The sequence below is a fragment of the Panthera uncia genome, chromosome B1, assembly GCF_023721935.1.
Source record: "Panthera uncia isolate 11264 chromosome B1, Puncia_PCG_1.0, whole genome shotgun sequence".
NCBI lineage: Eukaryota > Metazoa > Chordata > Mammalia > Carnivora > Felidae > Panthera > Panthera uncia.
In genome coordinates, this window is record NC_064811.1 from 166,081,403 (window position 1) to 166,099,724 (window position 18,322).

The following is an 18,322-nucleotide window of genomic DNA, read 5'->3' on the forward strand; positions in this document are numbered from 1 at the left end:
CTCCGCGGCACCCTCAGGGGCAGTCGGGAGGAGAAGGGCACCTCGGGGACGACGACCGCAGCCTTCAGGGGCCTCTAGGGAGAGACCCTCCCCCCACCCGCACACCCCCCGCGGGGCTCGGGCCAGGTGGCAGCGCCGGGGCTGGGCTGCGCGGAGGAGGCGTCCTCCCCGGCCAGGGGCGGCGGCAGGGGCGGCTCCGGGATCACATGGGCGGAGGCAGGTCCTGGAGCCCCGGGCGGGCTCTCCCCAGAGTCGGGCAGACGGCGGCAGCGGCGGCAGCGGGAGCGGCGGTGTCTCCACACCTTCCCTCCTTCCCCTCCCTTCCCTACCGGGCCTGGCCTCCCAGCCCGACGAGTGAGAGCGAGCCAGGTGAGCGGGAGCCAGGTGAGCGCGCCCACCTGCGCACCGTCCGCACGGCCGACGAGCTTCCCGGCTCCGGGGACCTCGCAGCTCTGCGCGCCGCGTCCCCTCTGTGCAGCTCTCAGCGCCTCGGCTCTTTCCTCCGCCCACGGCCTGCAGCCTCCCTAGAGGCTGGTGCGCCCCGCGTGCTGGGCTTTCCTGGTCCCGGGCGCTCCTCCTCCAGCCCCCGGCCCGTGGGTACTTTGGCCTCGGAGCACAGAAGGTGCCAGAACTGGGAGAGCCGGGCCGACGGGCTGGGCACCTCCCCGGGGCCCCGGGCGCGGAGTCCACAGGCAGGCTCAAAGGTCTGAGACTCCAAAGCGTCTATGAACCGCCAGCGCCAACCTGGGTACCTAGGCAGGGACAGGGGCTAGTCCGGAGCAAAAGGGGAAGCCAAGGACCGGGGAGAGGGCAGACAGCTCCTCTTGCTTGGGCGTCCTCTGCCCAGGTTCCTAAACACGGGAAGTGGCCCTAGTGTCTTTGATGTTGATTGGCAGCACTTGCAGTCACTGGGCCTCCCCAGGGGCAGCCCCAGGGTGGGTGCTGGGCAGGGTGGTGGCCCAGGCTGGCATTGCAGCTTCCTGCCTGGGTTGGCTCCCAGCTCCATAACTAGAGGCTCAGGAAATCCTACAAGGGCTTGGTGTGCAAGGACACTCCCTTGCCCAGCGGAGGGGGCAGTGGATGGGAGGCCTGTGGCCCCAGCTAGCAGGCAGCATCAATCAGCTCAACCTGCTGGCCATTGCCAGGGGGTGGGTGTGCCCAACTTGGCAGATGAGCCCGTCCTCCTGGCCGGGGCTGTTCAGAGGGCAGCAGGCCCCTGGAGGAGGTGGGAAACCCAGTCTTGCCTATCTGGACAACATCGCCAGGGGCCAGGCAGGCAGCCAGGAGGCCCCCCTGAAGACCTTGGGCCAGTCCCCATCCAGCCAACTACTTGAAGAGTCTGTGGTGGCATCACCCCCTTGTTTGCTATCACTCCTGTTCCCAGAGTGCTGCCCTCCCCCAGAGTGGGGAGGAAGTACCTTGTGCAGTCAGTTTTGGGGACCGGAAGCCAGCACTGGTGGGACTTAACCTTGTGGTGGGGGAGGGGAAGAGGGAGAGGCAGGAAACCATGACATCTCCTACCACCTGCTAGCCCCTGCCGCCTGTTCTCCAGCAAAAGCCCCTGTGAGGCACCCTAACAGCCTGCCTTTGGGGAGTTGCTTTGCTGAAGATGGTGGCAGTGAAGGGGGAACTCAGAGTCACGGCTTCCCAGGGCGGGGGAAGTGAAACTGGGGGGGGGGGGGGGGGGGGGATTGTGCCTTTCCCTCCCCCCCCCCCCTTCACCCGCCCAGCCCCTGACTGGCTGCTCCCTGGACCTGTCATCCCCTCTCTTTTACCTCTTCCATCACCTTACAGTGTCTCCATCCCTTCTTCCTCAGATATGGCCCTAACAGTGGATGTGGTGGGGCCAGGGCCCTGGGGCTTCCGGATCACTGGGGGCAGGGATTTCCACACGCCTATCATGGTGACCAAGGTAAGGGCTAATTCCAGGAGCTAAGGTGGTACCCCCAAAGTTAGGGTCTACCCTGTCTACCTGGTCCCCACGGGCACCTTTCTTTTTTAATTCTGGAGCCAGAAGGCCTGCTTCTGGGAGTGTTAGCCTGGGGAGGACCAGGCTCCTGGGCCCTGTTGCCGTGGGGATGTGGTGACCACTTCAGGAGCAGACTACTAGGGAGTGAAAGGGAGCTGGTCCAAGTACAGGGCCTGCTCTTTTCTCCTTGCTCACCAACCCCATACCTGTTGGCAGCCATTTTGGGAGGTTATGAGAACAGGAGCCCCAAGTTCTTGGCAGTTTCCTCTTGACCCAGGCCCAGGCCAGGGAGCATTCATGCAGAAGGCCTGTGTGCAGGCAGCCACCTGCATGGTGTGATTTGCACGGGCAGGGCTCTCTATCCAAAAGTATTTCCAAGCACAGTCCCTGAAACTCTGCCATTTCTTCTGGAGGCCCCTGTTAGAGTGTCAGTGCTGGGGTGGGGGGTGGGGTTCCACTCCAGCTTTTGGAGGGGATTAGCTGATAAGCTGGGCAGACACTGCTGTGCAGAGAGACAAAGGGGGACACAGGCCAGTCTGGTTCAAACCAGGTTCTGTGTTTCTTGGGCAGGACAGAGAGAAATCCCCTCTCCTCCATCCCTACATAATGTCATCACTGTCTGAGCAGGGGTGCCTCAGACCACTTGCTTCTCATCCCCTCCAGGTAACTGAGAGGAGCAAGGCTGAGGCTGCTGACCTCCGGCCTGGAGACATTATTGTGGCCATCAACGGGGAGAGTGCTGAGGGTATGCTTCATGCTGAGGCCCAGAGCAAGATCCGCCAGAGCCCCTCACCCCTGAGGCTGCAGCTAGACCGGTAGGCCCTCCACCTCTGCTGGGCCTGCCAGCATTCTCCTCCCCTCGGCCAGCCCGCTGCACAGTGGCTGCCCTCACCCCCTGTTCTTAGCCCCAGCCCGGCCTTCCTGGGCCCTTTTGGCTCATCTTTAGACGGTCTGGGCTCTGGACCTGCAGCAGAGTGGGCTGAGGGGTGTCCCTGTACCTAGCTGGGCATGTAGCCATGGGCAGGGCAGGCTGGCATCAGCCACCTGGATGCCCGGGTTTGACTGGTTCCCAAGTGTGCAGGGCACAGGGTGTGGGCATGAAGTGGGTTGAAGAGGGGAAAGGTGTGCCTTAGGCTGGGTCTCCTGGGCCCCTGCCTCCAAGAGGGGATGGCCTTTGTTCATGTCCTGGGGAGTAGGTTGAGGAGTTTGGAGGCTCATTCCCCAAAGAACCCCTCTGTCCTTCCCCTTTGCCTCTCCAGGCTGTGTTGGTGAAGGCAGATTCCTGGGCTTGGGTTTTCAGTCCAGAAGCCTGGGTTGGGGAGGGGAACAGGTGGCTCCCTGGGGTGGGGCATCATAGTGAGTCACAGGGAAGGAATGCTGGAAGATCCCCCAGCCAGGAGAACCCTCTGGGCGGGCCTTGAACTTGAGTCAGATACCTCCTGCCTCTCTGCCCCCCCCCCCCCCCCACCTTCCCCACTGGGCTCTCTCTGGGCCCTGGCTCCATGCCCTCTCTTCACCTCTACCATCCCACAGTGCTGTAGAAGCTGGCTCCCATGATGTCCCGGCCCCTTTAGTGACTCCCTCATGCCACTCAGACTCATGAGTGTTTGCAGGAGTGGGACCCAGACGAGGAGGGTGGAGAGTAGTACCTCATGGCAGCTGGGAAGGGGACCAAAATCTACAAGAGACTGCAGAGTCGGGTGGGGGAGGGACAGGGAGCTGCTGACACCACCATTTCCTCTCAGGTCCCTCTTAGAGGGATCCAGTCCCATCAGGGAGTGGGCCTGGCCGAGTCCCTCCAAGCCTCCAGCTCCATGTTGGGCAGGTCAAGACTCTCTGCCTCTTCTTTCCCTTGCCCGGCCTGCTCCTAAACCCTCCTAGTCTTCCCCACCTCAGGAAGCCTCTTGAGCACCCAGAGCTCTGTGGCAGGAAGCAGTGCTCTGGACTGGAGCCAAGGCCCAAGCTCCCTTCACTCTGATCCCACACCCCTCCCTGGGGAGGCTGAGGCTGGTGTGTGTGGTGACTGAGGTTCTTGTTGACCTCTCTAGAAGTGGCCAGACAACCAGGAACGGTATAGTGGGATTGGGACATGGCAGGCTCTTTCTCCACCCTCAGCTGGTACCAGCCCTCCAATGTCCTCCTGTTCAAGGCTCCAGTGGGAAGGGCTTTGGAGGGGGTCTCCTGGGGTTCTTCTCTTGCTGGCTGCCTTGGTGATTGGTGGAAAGCTGGGCCTACTTGTTGCCCTGGCTCTCCAGGTCCTGCAGGAAGGGGGGCTGGCTCCACCCTTTGTTTCACGGAGAAATGTTTAGAAGGGACCATGGAGCACCTGGGTGCCTCAGTTGGTTAAGCATCTGACTCTTGATTTTGGTTCAGATCATGATGTCACAGTTGGTGAGTTCAAGCCCTACATCAGGCTCTCCACTGACAGTGTGGAGCCTGCTTGGGATTCTCTCTCTCTTCCTCTCTCTTTGACCTCCCTCATGCAGCACACATGCTCCCTCCCTCTCTCTCTCTCTTCTCTCTCTCTCTCTCTCTCTCACTCAAGAATAAATTAATTAAAAAAAAAAAAAGAAGAAGAAGAAGGGACCAGGAATGATCCTCCCCAAGATATTCCAGCCATCAGCAGCAAAGCTGGTGGGGAATAGCCTCTGGCTGGGTAGAGGAGAGTGAGCAGCTGGCCCAGCCATTGTTGGGCTTTAGGAAACTCACTTTCCTTCTCTAGGCTTCAGTTTTTCTATGGGTGAAAGATAAAGAATTATTTATGTGAAATCAGCAATCTTCCCCAAAGTTGATCTACAAGCTGATGCTGACCAGTGACAAAGTCTGTATGAAATTAAAAAAAAAAAAAGGAAAGAAAGAAAGGAAGAAAGAAAGAAAGAAAGAAAGGAAGGAAGGAAAGAAGGAAGGAAGGAAGGAAGGAAAAGAAAAAGGCCTCTGGGCTGGCTCAGTCAGTGGAGCATGTGACTTTTCATCTCAGGGTTGTAAGTTTGAGCCCCACCCCACATTGGGCACAGAGATTACTTCAAAAAAAAAAAAAAAAAAAAAGGGGGGGGGCACCGGGGTGGCTCAGTCAGTTAAGTGTCTGATTCTTGATTTTGGCTCAGGTCAGAATCTCACAGTTCATGAGTCTGAGCCCCGTGTGAAGGCCCAGAATGGGGCCTCACTTCAGGCTCCAAGCTGATAGTGCCTATGGATCCTGCTTGGGACTCTCCCGCCTCTCTCTGCCCCTCCCCTGCCTGCACCCTTCCTCTCAAAATAAATAAATAAGTAAACTTTAAAAAACAGAAAAGAAAAAAAAGACAAGAGATAATAGGAGGAGTTTTTACTAAAATTGAATTTATTCAACTTTTCGCTGAAATTCTACATACTGATGCTAAACCTTCCATTCCTTTGAGAAATGATGGTAGTTGTTAACAATAGTTGTTTGTTTTCAATTTGGCAAAGTTGAAATTTGACAGCCTGATGTCCAAATGTTTTGAACCTTGTACTAGTCTTGAGAATCTTGTGGGAACAGCTGCAATCTGTGGCCCTTATCCCGTTAGTGGGGGGCCAGGACCCCTGTGACTTGCCTCCCCCCCTACCCTCTCCTCAGGTCTCGGGCTGCTTCCCCCCAGCAGACCAATGGGGAAAGCTCTGTGGAAGGGCTGGCGACTCGCTTCCAGGTAGGATGGTGCCTTCTGCGGGGAACTCCAGCACCCCAAAATGAGGGGAGACCTGAGGGGCAGGGCTGGTAGGGGACGGGTACCCCCTTCTCAGTCCTTCTTTCCACAGGGCTCCGTGAGGACGCACACTGACAGCCAGTCCTCCCTGAGGTCTTCCTGCTCCAGCCCAGTCTTTTCCAGCCCCCAGCCCGGCAGCCCGTTCTCTGCCTTGCCCCCCACCAGCCCGCAGGCCCTCCCTGGAGAGACTGTTGTCAGCCGCAGGTGAGCGCAGGGGGTGAGCACCGTGGCCACAGGGTCTGGACCAGGCCTCTCAGGCTGAGTAACTGGGTTTAGGGGAGTTTGAGGGCACCCTCCTCTTCCCTGAGGCAGGCTGGATGGGATGCCCGGCGCGCACACCATCCATTTCCCCCATTTCAGTTTCCAGAGCCTGGCACATTCCCCGGGATTGGCTGCTGCTGCTGACCGCTTTTCCTACGGGGGCCGCCCCAGAAGTCGACCGGTAAGAATACCTGGTGGGGAGGATAGATCCTCCCGTCCTGGCTGGTTGCCAGTGGCACACATTGGGCTGCAGATGGCAGGTCCCACCTGGGCAACCAGCGCCTCATCTCTTAGCAACAAGCATGCCCCTCTCCTGAGCCAGAAGGCCACTGTGTCTGGTGGTAGGCCACACTTCCTGTGCCTGGGGCCCTGTCCTGCCAGTCCCAGGTGGCCTTCTACCTCTTGTACTCCCATTTGCCGCCTCCCCCCTTCTGCTAGCTTCCTCCCTTCCTGAGTGTTTCTCTTGGGCCAGGGCTGAAATAGTTTTGCTGCTGTTGTTGGGATGGTTCCCTCTGGCTCTGGCTGCATCTCTTGAACACATTCCTCCCCATTCCAAGCCCCATGCCTGCCCCCAACTCCCATCACCCCATCCCCCTTCCTCCTTGTCTGACTCAGCCCAGAGAACCACCAATGGGACTGTGGTTCTGCCCCATGTAGCACTTGGCTTACTCTCTGTCTGCCCCTCTCCCTGCTCTTCTACCTTGGATGCCCCCCTGCCAGATCCCACTGTGCACTAGTGACAGCCTTCCCCACCCCCCCACCTCCCTTAGCATTTCTCCTCTCTAAGGGCAGGGGTGGTGAGGAAGTGAGGGACTGAGTCGGCCAACAGTCCTGGGCCACAGCTGCTGGGGGCAGAGTCGGTGGGGGGCATGTCCAGCCTTTGGGGTGAAAGGGATGAGGCCCAGCTGCTGGAATCCTACCTCCGGTTGATTCTGCATTCCAGAAAGCAGAGTCTTTGGAGATGGCTGGGGGAGGGAATTAGAAACGGGGGGCTCTGGAGAAGGAAGGAGTGGGCTTCACTGGGGGCTGCACAGTAGGGGCTCTCCAGTGGCCTGCTATGGGCCCACCAGGTGGCCTGCCAGGCAATGTGGGCATAGAAATGCATTCAATAAGATCCCTGTCTTTAAAGAATTTAAAATGTAGTTGGGGAGATAAGACAAACATGTAAAGCAGTTTTGGAACAATTAAGTACTAAACAGTGTGGTCTTAATTATAAAAGCAGGAGGCATTCTGGGAGGGGAGAGATGAATGTGGGCTGGGTGGCCTGAGAAGGCTTTGTCAGGAATTTTGCTGGACGTCAGAGGTAGGACCGGGTAGGGTTTAGATTAGAGGATGATAAGCCAGGGAGACGGGAAAGCAGTTTGTAAGCAAGACCTGGCGTGTTTGGGCCCGGTGAGGGGGGGCTTCTCTGGGAGATCTTTGGGCTGAGACCAGTTGGGAATGTGCTTGGCCCAGGGCGTGGCTGGAGAGGGCCCATCCATCTTGGCCTTCTTCCTTGTGGTGTCCCAAACTTGGGCAAAGGGGAGATGCTGGTGGTACAGGGAGTGTGTCCCAAAGCAGCAGCAACACCTTGGAACCTGTTAGAAATGCAAATTTCCAGGCCTCAGCCTGGACTTACTGAATCAGATGCAGGGGTGAGAGTGTGGACAGGGGGACCAGTCTGTGTTTTAAGGAGCCTTCAGGGATCTGATGCATCCAAAGATTTGAGGACCACCCATGTGGTGTAAACAGGAGCCCTGGGCCGGGTGGCAGGGAGACTTGGGTTAGTCCCACCTCTACCATCTAACTAACCTTGGATAAGCAGTCCCCATGCACCAGGTTCCCTTCTTTGGCCCCAAGGACCGTGATCATTCCTTCAACAAATTTTTATTGAGCAGTTGCTTTGTGTCAGGCACCCTTCCCAGGCTCTGGGGATGCGTTGGTGGATAAACAGATATTCCTAATCCAATGAAGTTTGCATTCTGGTCTGTCAGTGAGGCTGTGGTCAGATGGTGTGGGAGTGTCGGGGTCCCACACTTCCCTCTTGGGAGTCACTGTGTACTTTTAGCACCTTTAAACATTCTAAGAAGTCCCGTGATAAATAGATTTAATTTTATTAGTTGTCTAAACTTGTTTAACTATAGAATTTCTCCTGGAATCCCCCCGCCCCAACCTGCCACTCACTTATTAACATCCCTGTGTTCCCCAGAACACATGTTGAGGGGTGTTGGCCACAGATGAGCTCTTGTTGGGCAGGTGGACAGCTTTTCTGGACTTGGAGATGAAAGGTTCCTTTTGTGAAGGCAGGTATCCCTGGCTGACTAGGAGGGAGGGAGGGAAGAACTTTCTCCAGTAAGGGAGTTGGGCTCCTCTCTCTCAGGGCACAGTGGTCTGGAAGGAAGAAGGGGGTTAGAGGTGACTATAGATGAGGTGTCTGCTGTGGCCATGATTTTGCTGCTGGCTTTCGAGTTGGCTGAGGCTGCGCTCAGTCCAAGGCACAGGACACCACCAGCCTCCATAGTACCCTTCTGGAAACTGGAAGTTGCCACCTCTGGGTAGGTACACGCCTTGCTGAGCAGATGTGAAGACAGCACCCCTCTGGCTGGCATGAGAACTGGGCTTACAAAGGGAGCCTGGGCGGATTTCTCCCTGCGAGCTGCTGCCCCTGTGCAGGGCACATGCTGGCTCAGGACAGCAAGATGGGATGTCGTTCTTAAGTAACTGGTGCTGACTGTCCTTCCTGAGGAAATTATCTTACCGTCTGTCAGTTGACCGCAGGCCACCAAGTGTAGGAGGAATGTAGACTGGGGGAAGATGGCTGGGGGAGTGAGGGTCTGGGGCTTTCTTCTCAAAACTCTGCAGTTTCTGTTTTTAGCTTTAAAATCCATGCAGTTTTGTCATTTGACCCCATAACTTGTCCTTGATTTTGAATTTTAAAATGGAAGAAAGTTGGCTTTCCAGGGAAATGTGCCCTCAGCTAGTGCACGGTGGCCTGTCTTTTTGTCTCTGGGGTTCCCCTTTCCGTGGGGGATGGCCGTGGAGAGGGGGCAGGGTAGTAGGGGAGGGTGCAGAGGTACATGCCAGAAAGCAGAGCAACAATGAGGTTGAAGGCAAGATTTCCAGGTAGATGGCAAGTGAAAAGAGCCCAAGATGGATAGCACACACCTGGGGAGGGGGAGCTGCTGCTGGGGTGTGGATCCAGAATGGGCCTGGCCCCTAAGGCTCCACGGGGCAGAATTAGACCTCCCAGGGCAGCCAGAAGAGGTTGGTCAGCCCAGACCCTGGGGCCCTCTTAGGAGAGGAAGTGTGTGTAGGAGAGAAGTCCCTTGTGCTGCCCCATCCCTGACTCCAAGACGGGTCCTTGGGCCCTTCACTCCATCCCTTTGTGTTTTCTTCTCACTGCAAAAGCATCTGCTTTCTTCCTCTCTGCTTGTTCTGCCCCTTGCCCAATCTGCTTGCAGAAACTTCACACCTCCATAGTTGGGTGCTGGCCTCTCTCCCCTTCTGGGAATGAGCAGAACACTCCCTAGTGCCCCGAGGGTAGGATTTGGTGTATTGGGCCCTTGCCGCCTGAGGGCCTGTTGGTCAGCAAGAGCTGGGGGCCCTCTGGTGTCGGGCCTGGGGAACAGTCGGGCTTGGCTCGGCAGCCCAGACGGGTGTGCGGGCCAAAGGCTCCAGCCACTGACTCCTCCCCTGGTGCCTCTCTGTCCCACAGGCCAGCCTCACCCGCGCCACGGCTGGTGACTCGGCTGTGCTGGTGCTGCCGCCTTCCCCGGGTCCCCACTCCTCCAGTCCCAGACTCAGGTACCCGGTGGATTCCGGAGGGTGGGGTGGAATCCTGGAGGGCCTGGGAGGGGCAGGAGACAGATTGGCTTTCCAGAGAGGGATTTGGGCAGGGGGAGGTCCCCGGCCACTTTAAGCCCATTTGGCTTTCCTCTGAATCCTCTGAATTCCCTCAGAATGCCTTCCCCCGGACACTCTTTCCCTGCCTTCTTGCTGGTCCTCATACCCGGGAAGGAACCCTCACTCCTGGCTGCTCCTGTCCCTGCAGTGTGGACTCAGAGGGGGGAAGCCGCCTTCTGGAGGAGGATTCAGAAGTCTACAAGATGCTGCAGGAAAATCGTGAGGGGCGGGTGGCCCCCCGACAGTCCAGCTCCTTTCGGCTCTTGCAGGAGGCTCTGGAGGCTGAAGAGAGAGGTGAGCCCCTTGGGGGCTTGGGTGCAGGAAGGAGATTCCTGCAGGATACCCCTGGACCCTGACTGGACATGATACAGAACAAATATTTCCTAAGTGCTCATCATAGGAATAGGCTCCAAGGGAGTCCCTGCACTAAAGCAGCTTTCAGTCTGGTGGGGGTTGTAGGGGTGGACCCAGAGGTGCTGGCTGGGGTCAGGAAAGTGCCAAAGGGGAATGAGAAAGGTGGGTGGTGGGCTCTGTGGGGGCTGGGTCTCCAGGGTGGGCTTCGTAGAGGAAGATGGATTTGACTTGACCCTTGAAGAAAGATCAAGATTTTAACAAAGGGCCTTAAGATGGTGGCAGAGAGCGCCGTGGCATGCAGTGGTTGGCAGCTGGAGGGCTTTGGTGTGGGAGCGAGAGAGAACAGGGGGGCCTGGCAGCATGGAGGGTGGTCTCAGAGGTTAAGTCCTGGCCTCACGTGCCAGGCTGAGGAGTGCCCTCACCTAGAAGGACTGGTTAAATGATGCCAGGCAGTGCATCAGATGCTGAAGTGCATAAGAGATATGGGCTCTTGCCAGCCATTCAGTTGTTTGCTCGACAGACATCCACTGTGCCTGTCTGATGGGCCAGTGATGTGCAGAGTGTGGAGGCTGAGGGCAGACAGGCAGGCCCACCCAGCGCCTGAGGTGTGGTCAGTGCTGCAGTTGTACTGTGTGTGTTGGGGGGGCACCGGCCTAGTCCAGGGGAGAGATGAGAAAGCCTGGCCTGGGCAGTGGCTTCTGGGAGGCAGAGGATGGGACATTCAGGACTACGGGATCAGCAGCCTCACCAGCACAGTATCTGGTGGCTGGCTCCAACTCTGACACTTAGCTCCGGGGGTGTTCACTGGGGTCAGGGTGAAACGGTTTGGAGCAGACCTTGTGCATCATGACCCGGAGGCCTTGGCAGGCCCCAGGAGAGGCCCCGGGGTAAGGGGAGTGCAGACGGTCAGTGGCTTCACCGCTGGAGTCCCGGAGCCCTTGGCTGCAAACAGGGAACGTACCCGCCCAGTAACATCTGTGCTTTGTCTTCGTGTTGTTCCAAGGCTCACATGCAACTGTGCCCATAAGAACCCTTTGAAAACTTTATAACGGTGTTGTGGCGCTGTTACTATCTATCATCAGCATCTTTTAATCAATATCACCATGCCTGCTTGGCGGGACGTGGGAGGCACCGCGCAGACACTCCTCAGGTTGCCCTAGCTTTTGGGCCAACTCAGCCTCAGCCAGGGAACTGCCATGATCACTCCCTTCCTCCATTACCCACTCACCTTCACACCCAGTGTTACTTCAGGGGTCTGCATAGAAGCGCACCTTTTAGGAGTCTCCTGGGAACCGTGCTAGCGGAGTGTGAGTGGGAAAACACAGCCCGGGTGCCGCGACCAGTGGATGAGCTCTGATGTGTCTGCCCCCACCCCTCCCAGGTGGCACACCTGCCTTCCTGCCCAGCTCGCTGAGCCCCCAGTCCTCCCTGCCCACCTCCAGGGCCCTGGCCACCCTGCCCAAGCTCCACACGTGTGAGAAGTGCAGCACCAGCATTGTGTGAGTGTCTACGGCCTGGGAGGCAGGCACACCCTGACAGGGAGGTGTGGGGCGGGGCAGGGCACGGGATGCCCCCCGGAGGAGTCAACACCAGTCAGGGACCCTGGAGGGGTGTTTCCACAGCAGACCTGTGATGGGCTATGTTGGTTATTTTAAGCCTTCTTAAAATGTCTTGCTGGCTTCTTCCTGCCGCATCCCCTTCTCCCTGATTTCTTCCTCTCTCCTGGGAGGAGTAAGAAATGACGCTTCTGATTTCTCTGCAACAATCTCAAGGCCTCTGGAGATCTGCCTCTAGATGCAGTGCCTCCTCCTGGAAAATTTTGCTCTTGCCCCTTCCTCACCCCCTTTGGAAAGGGATGACTTTTCCGGAGGTAGGTTCATTTTTCCTCACAGGGTGGCATTGTAATGCAGCCACATTCTCTGGAAAAGTGCTGAAAGTCCACCCGCTCCGCCATAAATTTCTTACATGCCATGATGACGGTCAGATGACTCACCTTAGGTAAATCCCTTAGCCTCTGCAGGCTTTACTGTCTCAGCTCCAGAATGGGATACTATGCATGCCTGCCGTGCAGACACAAGGGAAGTGTTGTATGTGGTGGTTCTCAAAGAGCAGCTGCACAGTCCCTGAGGACTTGTTAGAGGGACTGCTGGCCTGTACCCCAGAGTTTCCTCTTCAGGAGGTCTCTGGCCCCAGCATTTGCATTTCCAACTTGTCCTCAGGTGATGTAGTGCTATGGTCCCGGTACCTGGGACCACACCCAGAGGACCACTGCTCCATTAACAACCCAGAAAATTCAGGACGAGTTTATTTGCCTATGTGTAAAGGAGAAACAGCTTTAAAAAAATATTTTTTTAATGTTTATTTATTTTTGAGAGAGAGAGGAAGAGAAAGAGAGAGCGTTAGAGGGGGAGGGGCAGAGAGAGAGGGAGACACAGAATCTGAAGCAGGCTCCAGGCTCTGAGCTGTCAGCAGAGAGCCCAACATGGGGCTCAAACTCATGAACCACAAGATCATGACCTGAGCCAAAGTGGGATGCCCAACCAACTGAGCCACCCAGGTGCCCCCCTTTTTTAAAAAATTAGAAGTCCCGGAGGTGGTGGTTGAGGGTTATTGAAGTGAGATTCCTGAAGGAAGGCTTGGGGAGTCCAGTGTCTGAGATTTGGGGATCTTTCCAGGTCCTGACTGTGGGCCTGGAACTGGCCAGGAACTAGGCTCCCTGGGAATGAGAATGGCAGCATCATGCTATCACCCTGCCTTCCCCCACCCCCCCCTCCCCCAGGCTAATGGTTCTCCCTTCTGCATTGCCCCTGCAGGAACCAGGCTGTGCGCATCCAGGAGGGGCGGTACCGCCACCCAGGCTGCTACACCTGTGCGGACTGTGGGCTGAACCTGAAGATGCGTGGGCACTTTTGGGTCGGAGACGAGCTGTACTGCGAGAAGCATGCCCGTCAGCGCTACTCCTCGCCCCCCGCCCTCAGCTCCCACGCCTGAGTACCCGGCTAGGTTCTCAACCTGCCCTAGACCACGTAGGCACCTGTGCACCAGGACCATGCCAATAGCAAGTTGGCATGGAAGGGTGGTGGTTGGTGGTGGGGCCCCTGCCTCCAGGCTGGGTGAGGCTAGAGCCTGGGACCTGTGATGGGCTGTGGATGAGGACAGCTTCACCATCCCAGGCCTCTGCTAGATACTCACTTTCTCCTGTAGAACAGGCTGTGCACCAAAGTGTGAGGTGGGCACTGCATTGGATATCTTTGTGCAACAGGGATTAAGCAGGTTGGGATATAGAGATAAATATGTAGAAAGAGAGGGATAGGTCAGAGGTTAAAGGTATTCACTCTGTAAACTTTTTTGGCATACGAACTCTATAAATATACATATATGGATGAAACAAAGTAGCTCTTTCCTCTTCTTCTCTGCCTCTGCCCCTGGGGATGAACTCTGTCTACCACTGGGTAAAGAGTTTTTATTGACACAATTTTTCCCCTTTATTCCCCACATCCCCAAACCTTACCAAACCTTACCAGGTGCTTCACCACATGACAACCTCTAATGAAGAGGCTTGCATTATTTATTTATTTATTTATTTATTTATTTATTTATTTATTTAAGTTTATTTATTTTAAAAGAGACAGAGACAGAGACAGCATGAGTGGAAAGGGCGCAGAGAGACAGAGAGAGGGAGACAGAGAATCCCCAAGTAGGGTCTGCACTGGCAGAGCCCGACGCAGGACTCGATCCCACCAACTGTGAGATCATGACCTGAGCCGAAACCAAGAGTCAGATGCTTAACCAACTGAGCCACCCAGGTGCCTCTAAAGATTTTATTTATTTTTTTATTTAAAAATTTTTTTTTAACATTTATTTATTTTTGAGACAGAGAGAGAGCATGAACAGGGGAGGGTCAGAGAAAGAGGGAGACACAGAATCTGAAACAGGCTCCAGGCTCTGAGCTGTCAGCACAGAGCCCGACGCAGGGCTCGAACCCACGGACCATGAGATCATGACCTGAGCCGAAGCTGGACGCTTAACCGACTGAGCCACCCAGGCGCCCCTAAAGATTTTATTTTTAAGTAATCTCTGCACCCTGTGTGGGGCTTGAACTTACAACCCCACGATTAAGAGTTGCGTGCTCCATCAACTGAGCTCGCCAGGTGCCCCTCCTGGACTCTTTTATAAAGATGCCAGTTTTACTGGGATAATCTCTGGTACTTTAGAGGAATGAGTTTCTCATCCGGAGCCTGGAGAAGAGGAGGAATGCCGGAGGGCGGGCAGCAAACAGGAGGCAGGCCCGGATGTCCATGCTATCCAGGCCTGGCTCAGTGACAGTCTCATGCTCCACCAGCACTGGCTGGGCTGGCACTCGGTGCCCCTCACTCTACTTGGGGTGAATGCTGCCAGCCCAGCTGACCTACCCAGATGAGCCGGGTGGGGAGGAGAGGGAGCAACATGTAGAGTATCTTTTGCACTCCCCCAAGGCTGTCTGCATGCACTTGAGAAAGATAATCACCAGCAATAACCTTGAACTGGGCTGCAGGTTAGTCTTGCCTGGGAAGCATACACCAGAGGAGCCCCACCCTTAAGGACCTACCCCCCAAAGGTCCTCACATCCAAGCCAGGCTTGCTCTGTGTGTCCCTTCCCTGGGAGACCCTGCTGGCTTCAGTGGTAGTTGATTTGAAAAACAAACAAACAAACAAACAAAAAACCCAGAAACAAAAATAATGGGTGACTAGTGTTAGGTGTGCCTGCCCTCAGGTATGTTTGAGTTGACACAGGGGGCAGTGGTCCCCTACCAGATTTTAGGCTTTATTCACCCACCACCCCCATCTCAGAGACATTTCAGAAAGGTGCATGGGTGCTCCAGACCCACCCTGTTCCCCAGTTAGCCTGAGGAATGGGCCACAGCCTCAGCTTTATTTTCACAGAAAAGATCAAAGCTGGGCTCCAGAGGGTGTTTGTGCTGTCTGGTTCTTTTGGGAAGGAATCTCGGTGGACTGTTGGTGTTGGCTCCTCAGGCACCTGTTGATATAATTTACACCTTGATTTAACTGTCTCACCTTTTGCCTGGATGGCTGCCTTTATTTTCATAGAAAAGATCAAGGCTTTCTGTGGTTCAGGAGTGGGTGGGGCCAGAACTTTGGTCCGCAATGGGATAGTCTCCTTGACGCCACCTAGTGTCAGATGTAGCCCATGGCAGGGGAGAATGCCTGCAAAAGGGGAATTCACCCCTCTGTAAACAGTTGGGTCCTGGCACAGTGAGAATACAGAAATCTACTCCTGAAGGTAATAGTCAAGTGGCAGCCACTGAGCTGGCATGAATTAAATAATGCTACATGGCAATGAGTGCTAAGAGCGGATGTGGCACATTCAGGCATGCCCTATGCCCTGTGAGTACAGAGCAGAGACCATCTGTGTGTAAGGACAAACAGGACTTGGGCAGGTGGAGGAGACAAACATTCACTTCCAGGGGTGAGTGCAGGTGGAATGCTCAGTTTAGGGCAGCGGCTGAAGGAGGTACCAAGAGAAGACTGGAAAGGGAGATGGGAGCCTTGAATGCCAGAAGAAATGGTTTGACTTCACCTTGAGGCTCAGGGAACATTTTGAAAATTTTAAGCAGGGAAGTGACAGGTTGGAAAGGGTGGGTTGGAATATGAACATGGTGGGCCAGCGGTGTTCTGAGGAGTAGAGGAGAAGAAGTAGGGAATGAAGACCCTTGTGAAATGGGTATGCCTGGGAGTTGTTGAATGCCTTTCGAAGGCTGGACGGGTTCAGGCTGAAATCCACCTCTTTAGTTGTGGCAGGCAGCTCTCCTCCCAGGGGTTGGAGGGTTTCAGAGTGCTTTGCGGCTACACAGCCAGCTCAAGCTTGGGGGCAAACTTCTTTGGGAGATGGGAGTTATTAGTCAAATCCATTTGTCAAAGAAGGTTGGGGTCTGTCTTTGATCTTTTACCCCTGCCCTCAACCCCACCCCAAGCCAGCTGTGAGCACCCACCCCCTGTGTCCCAGTGAGGGCGGGGGGAGAGATCACCTAATTTTTTTAACCTTTATTTTTAAGAGAGAAAGAGAGAGAGTGCAGGTGGGGGAGGGGCAGAGAGAGGGGGACAGAGTGGGTTCTGTCTTGACAGCAGCGAGCCTGATGCAGGGCTGGAACTTACAAACCGTGAGATCATGACCTGAACTAAAGTCGGATGCTCAACTGACTGAACCCCCTGGGCTCCCTGAGAGACCACCTAATTATATGACTGCAATTTATCCAGTACTGTACCCTCTACTTTTTTTGGCATTTTGGGGAATAACCTCAGAAATGATGACAGATTCAAGTTAGAGTTTCCCAGGGAGAGCATCTAAGATAGCCACCTTCAGTTAGAGATGGGAAGGTGACAGTTCCTAAGTTACAAAGGTAGATAATTCTTTTTTTAAAATAATTTTTTCATGTTTATTTATTTTTGAAAGAGAGAGAGAGAGAGAGAGAGAGCGTGAGTGGGAGGGGGCAGAGAGAGAGGGAGACACAGAATCCGAAGCAGGCTCCAGGCTCCCAGCTGTCAGCACAGAGCCCGACTCAGGGCTCGAACTCATGAGCTGTGAGATCATGACCTGAGCTGAAGTTGGATGCTTAACTGACTGAGACACCCAGGCGCCCCACAAAGGTAGATAATTCTAACAGCACGAACTTTTTGAGTGCTTTAATCACCCACCTACAGAGGTAGGTATTCCTTGTTCTGTAAATGAAGAAACTGCGGACAGGGAGGAAAGTGACTGGTCCGAGGACTCCTACTTGGTAAGGGGGTGTGCATGCTGGGGAAGGAACCTGGGGTCTGAATTCTGAATTTCTGGTGTGGGGTGGGGGCTCTTGCCCCTCCATCACCAGAGGCTGCCTTCCAGGGCACAGGGAGGTCACCATGGCTCCCAGCCATCTCTGCTCTGGCAGGAGCTGCCCTCTGCCTTCTTGGCTTTGCCCTTCCTCCCACAGGGCATAGCTCAGTGCTGAGCTTGCAGGAAATGTGCTTCCTGAAGCTGGGACTTCCCCATGGAGGTGGAGGGGCAGCTGGGCATCCCTGGCCTCAGCCTAGGGAATGACTCTGCTCAGCCACCATGCATCTCAGGAACTCAGGGCAGCTGCTCACCCATCAGGTGGGCAGCGAGGGTGTGGCTGTGCTCTGGGCACACGGCTGCTCCAGTCAGGGCCACAGAAGGCAGATGGGAGGGTGTGGCCCCCAGCGAGGGATCCCCATCACATGAGGGCTCAGGCACATCTACATGGGGGTCAGGCAGTGCAGGAGCCCACCACCCGGAAGGGAGTGTGCTTGGGTGTGTGTTGTGGGGGTGGGGGTTCTTTTGAGCCCACACAAAGCCTTGTGCTGAGACACCACATTCCTGCTGGCTGGGCTTCCTGTTCCAGATGCATTCTTGCCCCAGAGTCACCAGGGAGACCGCTTGGAATCTGGCCCCACATTCTCCAAATTCAGGGTGAGATCCGACAAAGGTTCCCTCCCTTTCCCTCCCTACCCTCTCACTTTGGAGGAAGGAAGCCACCTGATAGGCCAGCCCTCCAACTCCCCGACCCAGGGAGGGCTGGGGTGGGGTATGACACTGCCTGCCGGGTTTGGTGCCACACATCCTGTGGGACCTGCATGAAGCAGTTCCTGCCAGGCCCTGCGTTCATTTCCCTGTCTGTATCTGGGAAAGAGAATGGGGTGGGGGTGCTGTCTAGGAGGACAGGGTTAGGAGGAGGCCACCCAGACGACCTGTGGCTAGCAGAGAAGGGCTTGGCCTGAAAATCAAGGTGTTAAGAGATGTCAGGTAATTCAGGCACTTGGCTCTCATTCTTTCTCAGACCTGGTTATATAGGCCTCAGTTTCCCCATCTTCTACAGTCGGAACCTTACAGTTTGTGGCTCTCTGGCGAAGGTTCCTGTGTAAGGTATTTGAGGAAGGGTATGAAGGAGCATGGAGCAGAAGGGGTGGGCAGACTGTTTTCTCCCTCCCAGTTAGCAGCTGCTTCCTCCCAAGGGCTCTGGTTCCAGCCCCTCCCCCAGAGGCTCAGGTGCAAGTTTGCACGTCCACCAGTCTCTTTATCTGCCTCCAGGGGATTTGGGTCCTGCTGGGGTTTTTCAGCCCTGTCCCCTTCCTCAGGAGGATG

General features: G+C 55.6%; 1 protein-coding gene across 2 annotated transcripts; it reads left to right on the forward strand.

Moving 5' to 3' along the window:
* The first annotated feature begins 217 nt into the window (after positions 1-217).
* PDLIM2 (PDZ and LIM domain 2) lies at positions 218-13,493 on the forward strand. Of its 2 annotated transcripts, none has more exons than XM_049631557.1 (10): positions 218-384; positions 1,818-1,912; positions 2,633-2,784; positions 5,562-5,631; positions 5,741-5,892; positions 6,049-6,130; positions 9,644-9,732; positions 9,980-10,125; positions 11,567-11,684; positions 12,999-13,493. In XM_049631557.1, exons 2-10 carry the CDS (start codon positions 1,820-1,822, stop codon positions 13,174-13,176), a joined length of 1,080 nt encoding a protein of 359 aa, XP_049487514.1. In that variant the 5' UTR covers positions 218-384; positions 1,818-1,819; the 3' UTR covers positions 13,177-13,493. The 2 variants fall into 2 exon arrangements, with proteins under 2 accessions (XP_049487514.1, XP_049487515.1); XM_049631558.1 differs by having other exon boundaries at positions 218-369.
* Positions 13,494-18,322: the final 4,829 nt, after the last annotated feature.

What these genes read in the sequence shown, in the direction of transcription:
- PDLIM2 (XM_049631557.1), top strand. Translation starts at nt 1,820, where the DNA reads ATGGCCCTAACAGTGGATGTGGTGGGGCCAGGGCCCTGGGGCTTCCGG. An exon ending in GCCGCCCCAGAAGTCGACCG is followed by an intron (nt 6,131 to 9,643) that starts GTAAGAATACCT and finishes TCTGTCCCACAG; the next exon opens with GCCAGCCTCACCCGCGCCAC. An exon ending in AAGTGCAGCACCAGCATTGT is followed by an intron (nt 11,685 to 12,998) that starts GTGAGTGTCTAC and finishes TTGCCCCTGCAG; the next exon opens with GAACCAGGCTGTGCGCATCC.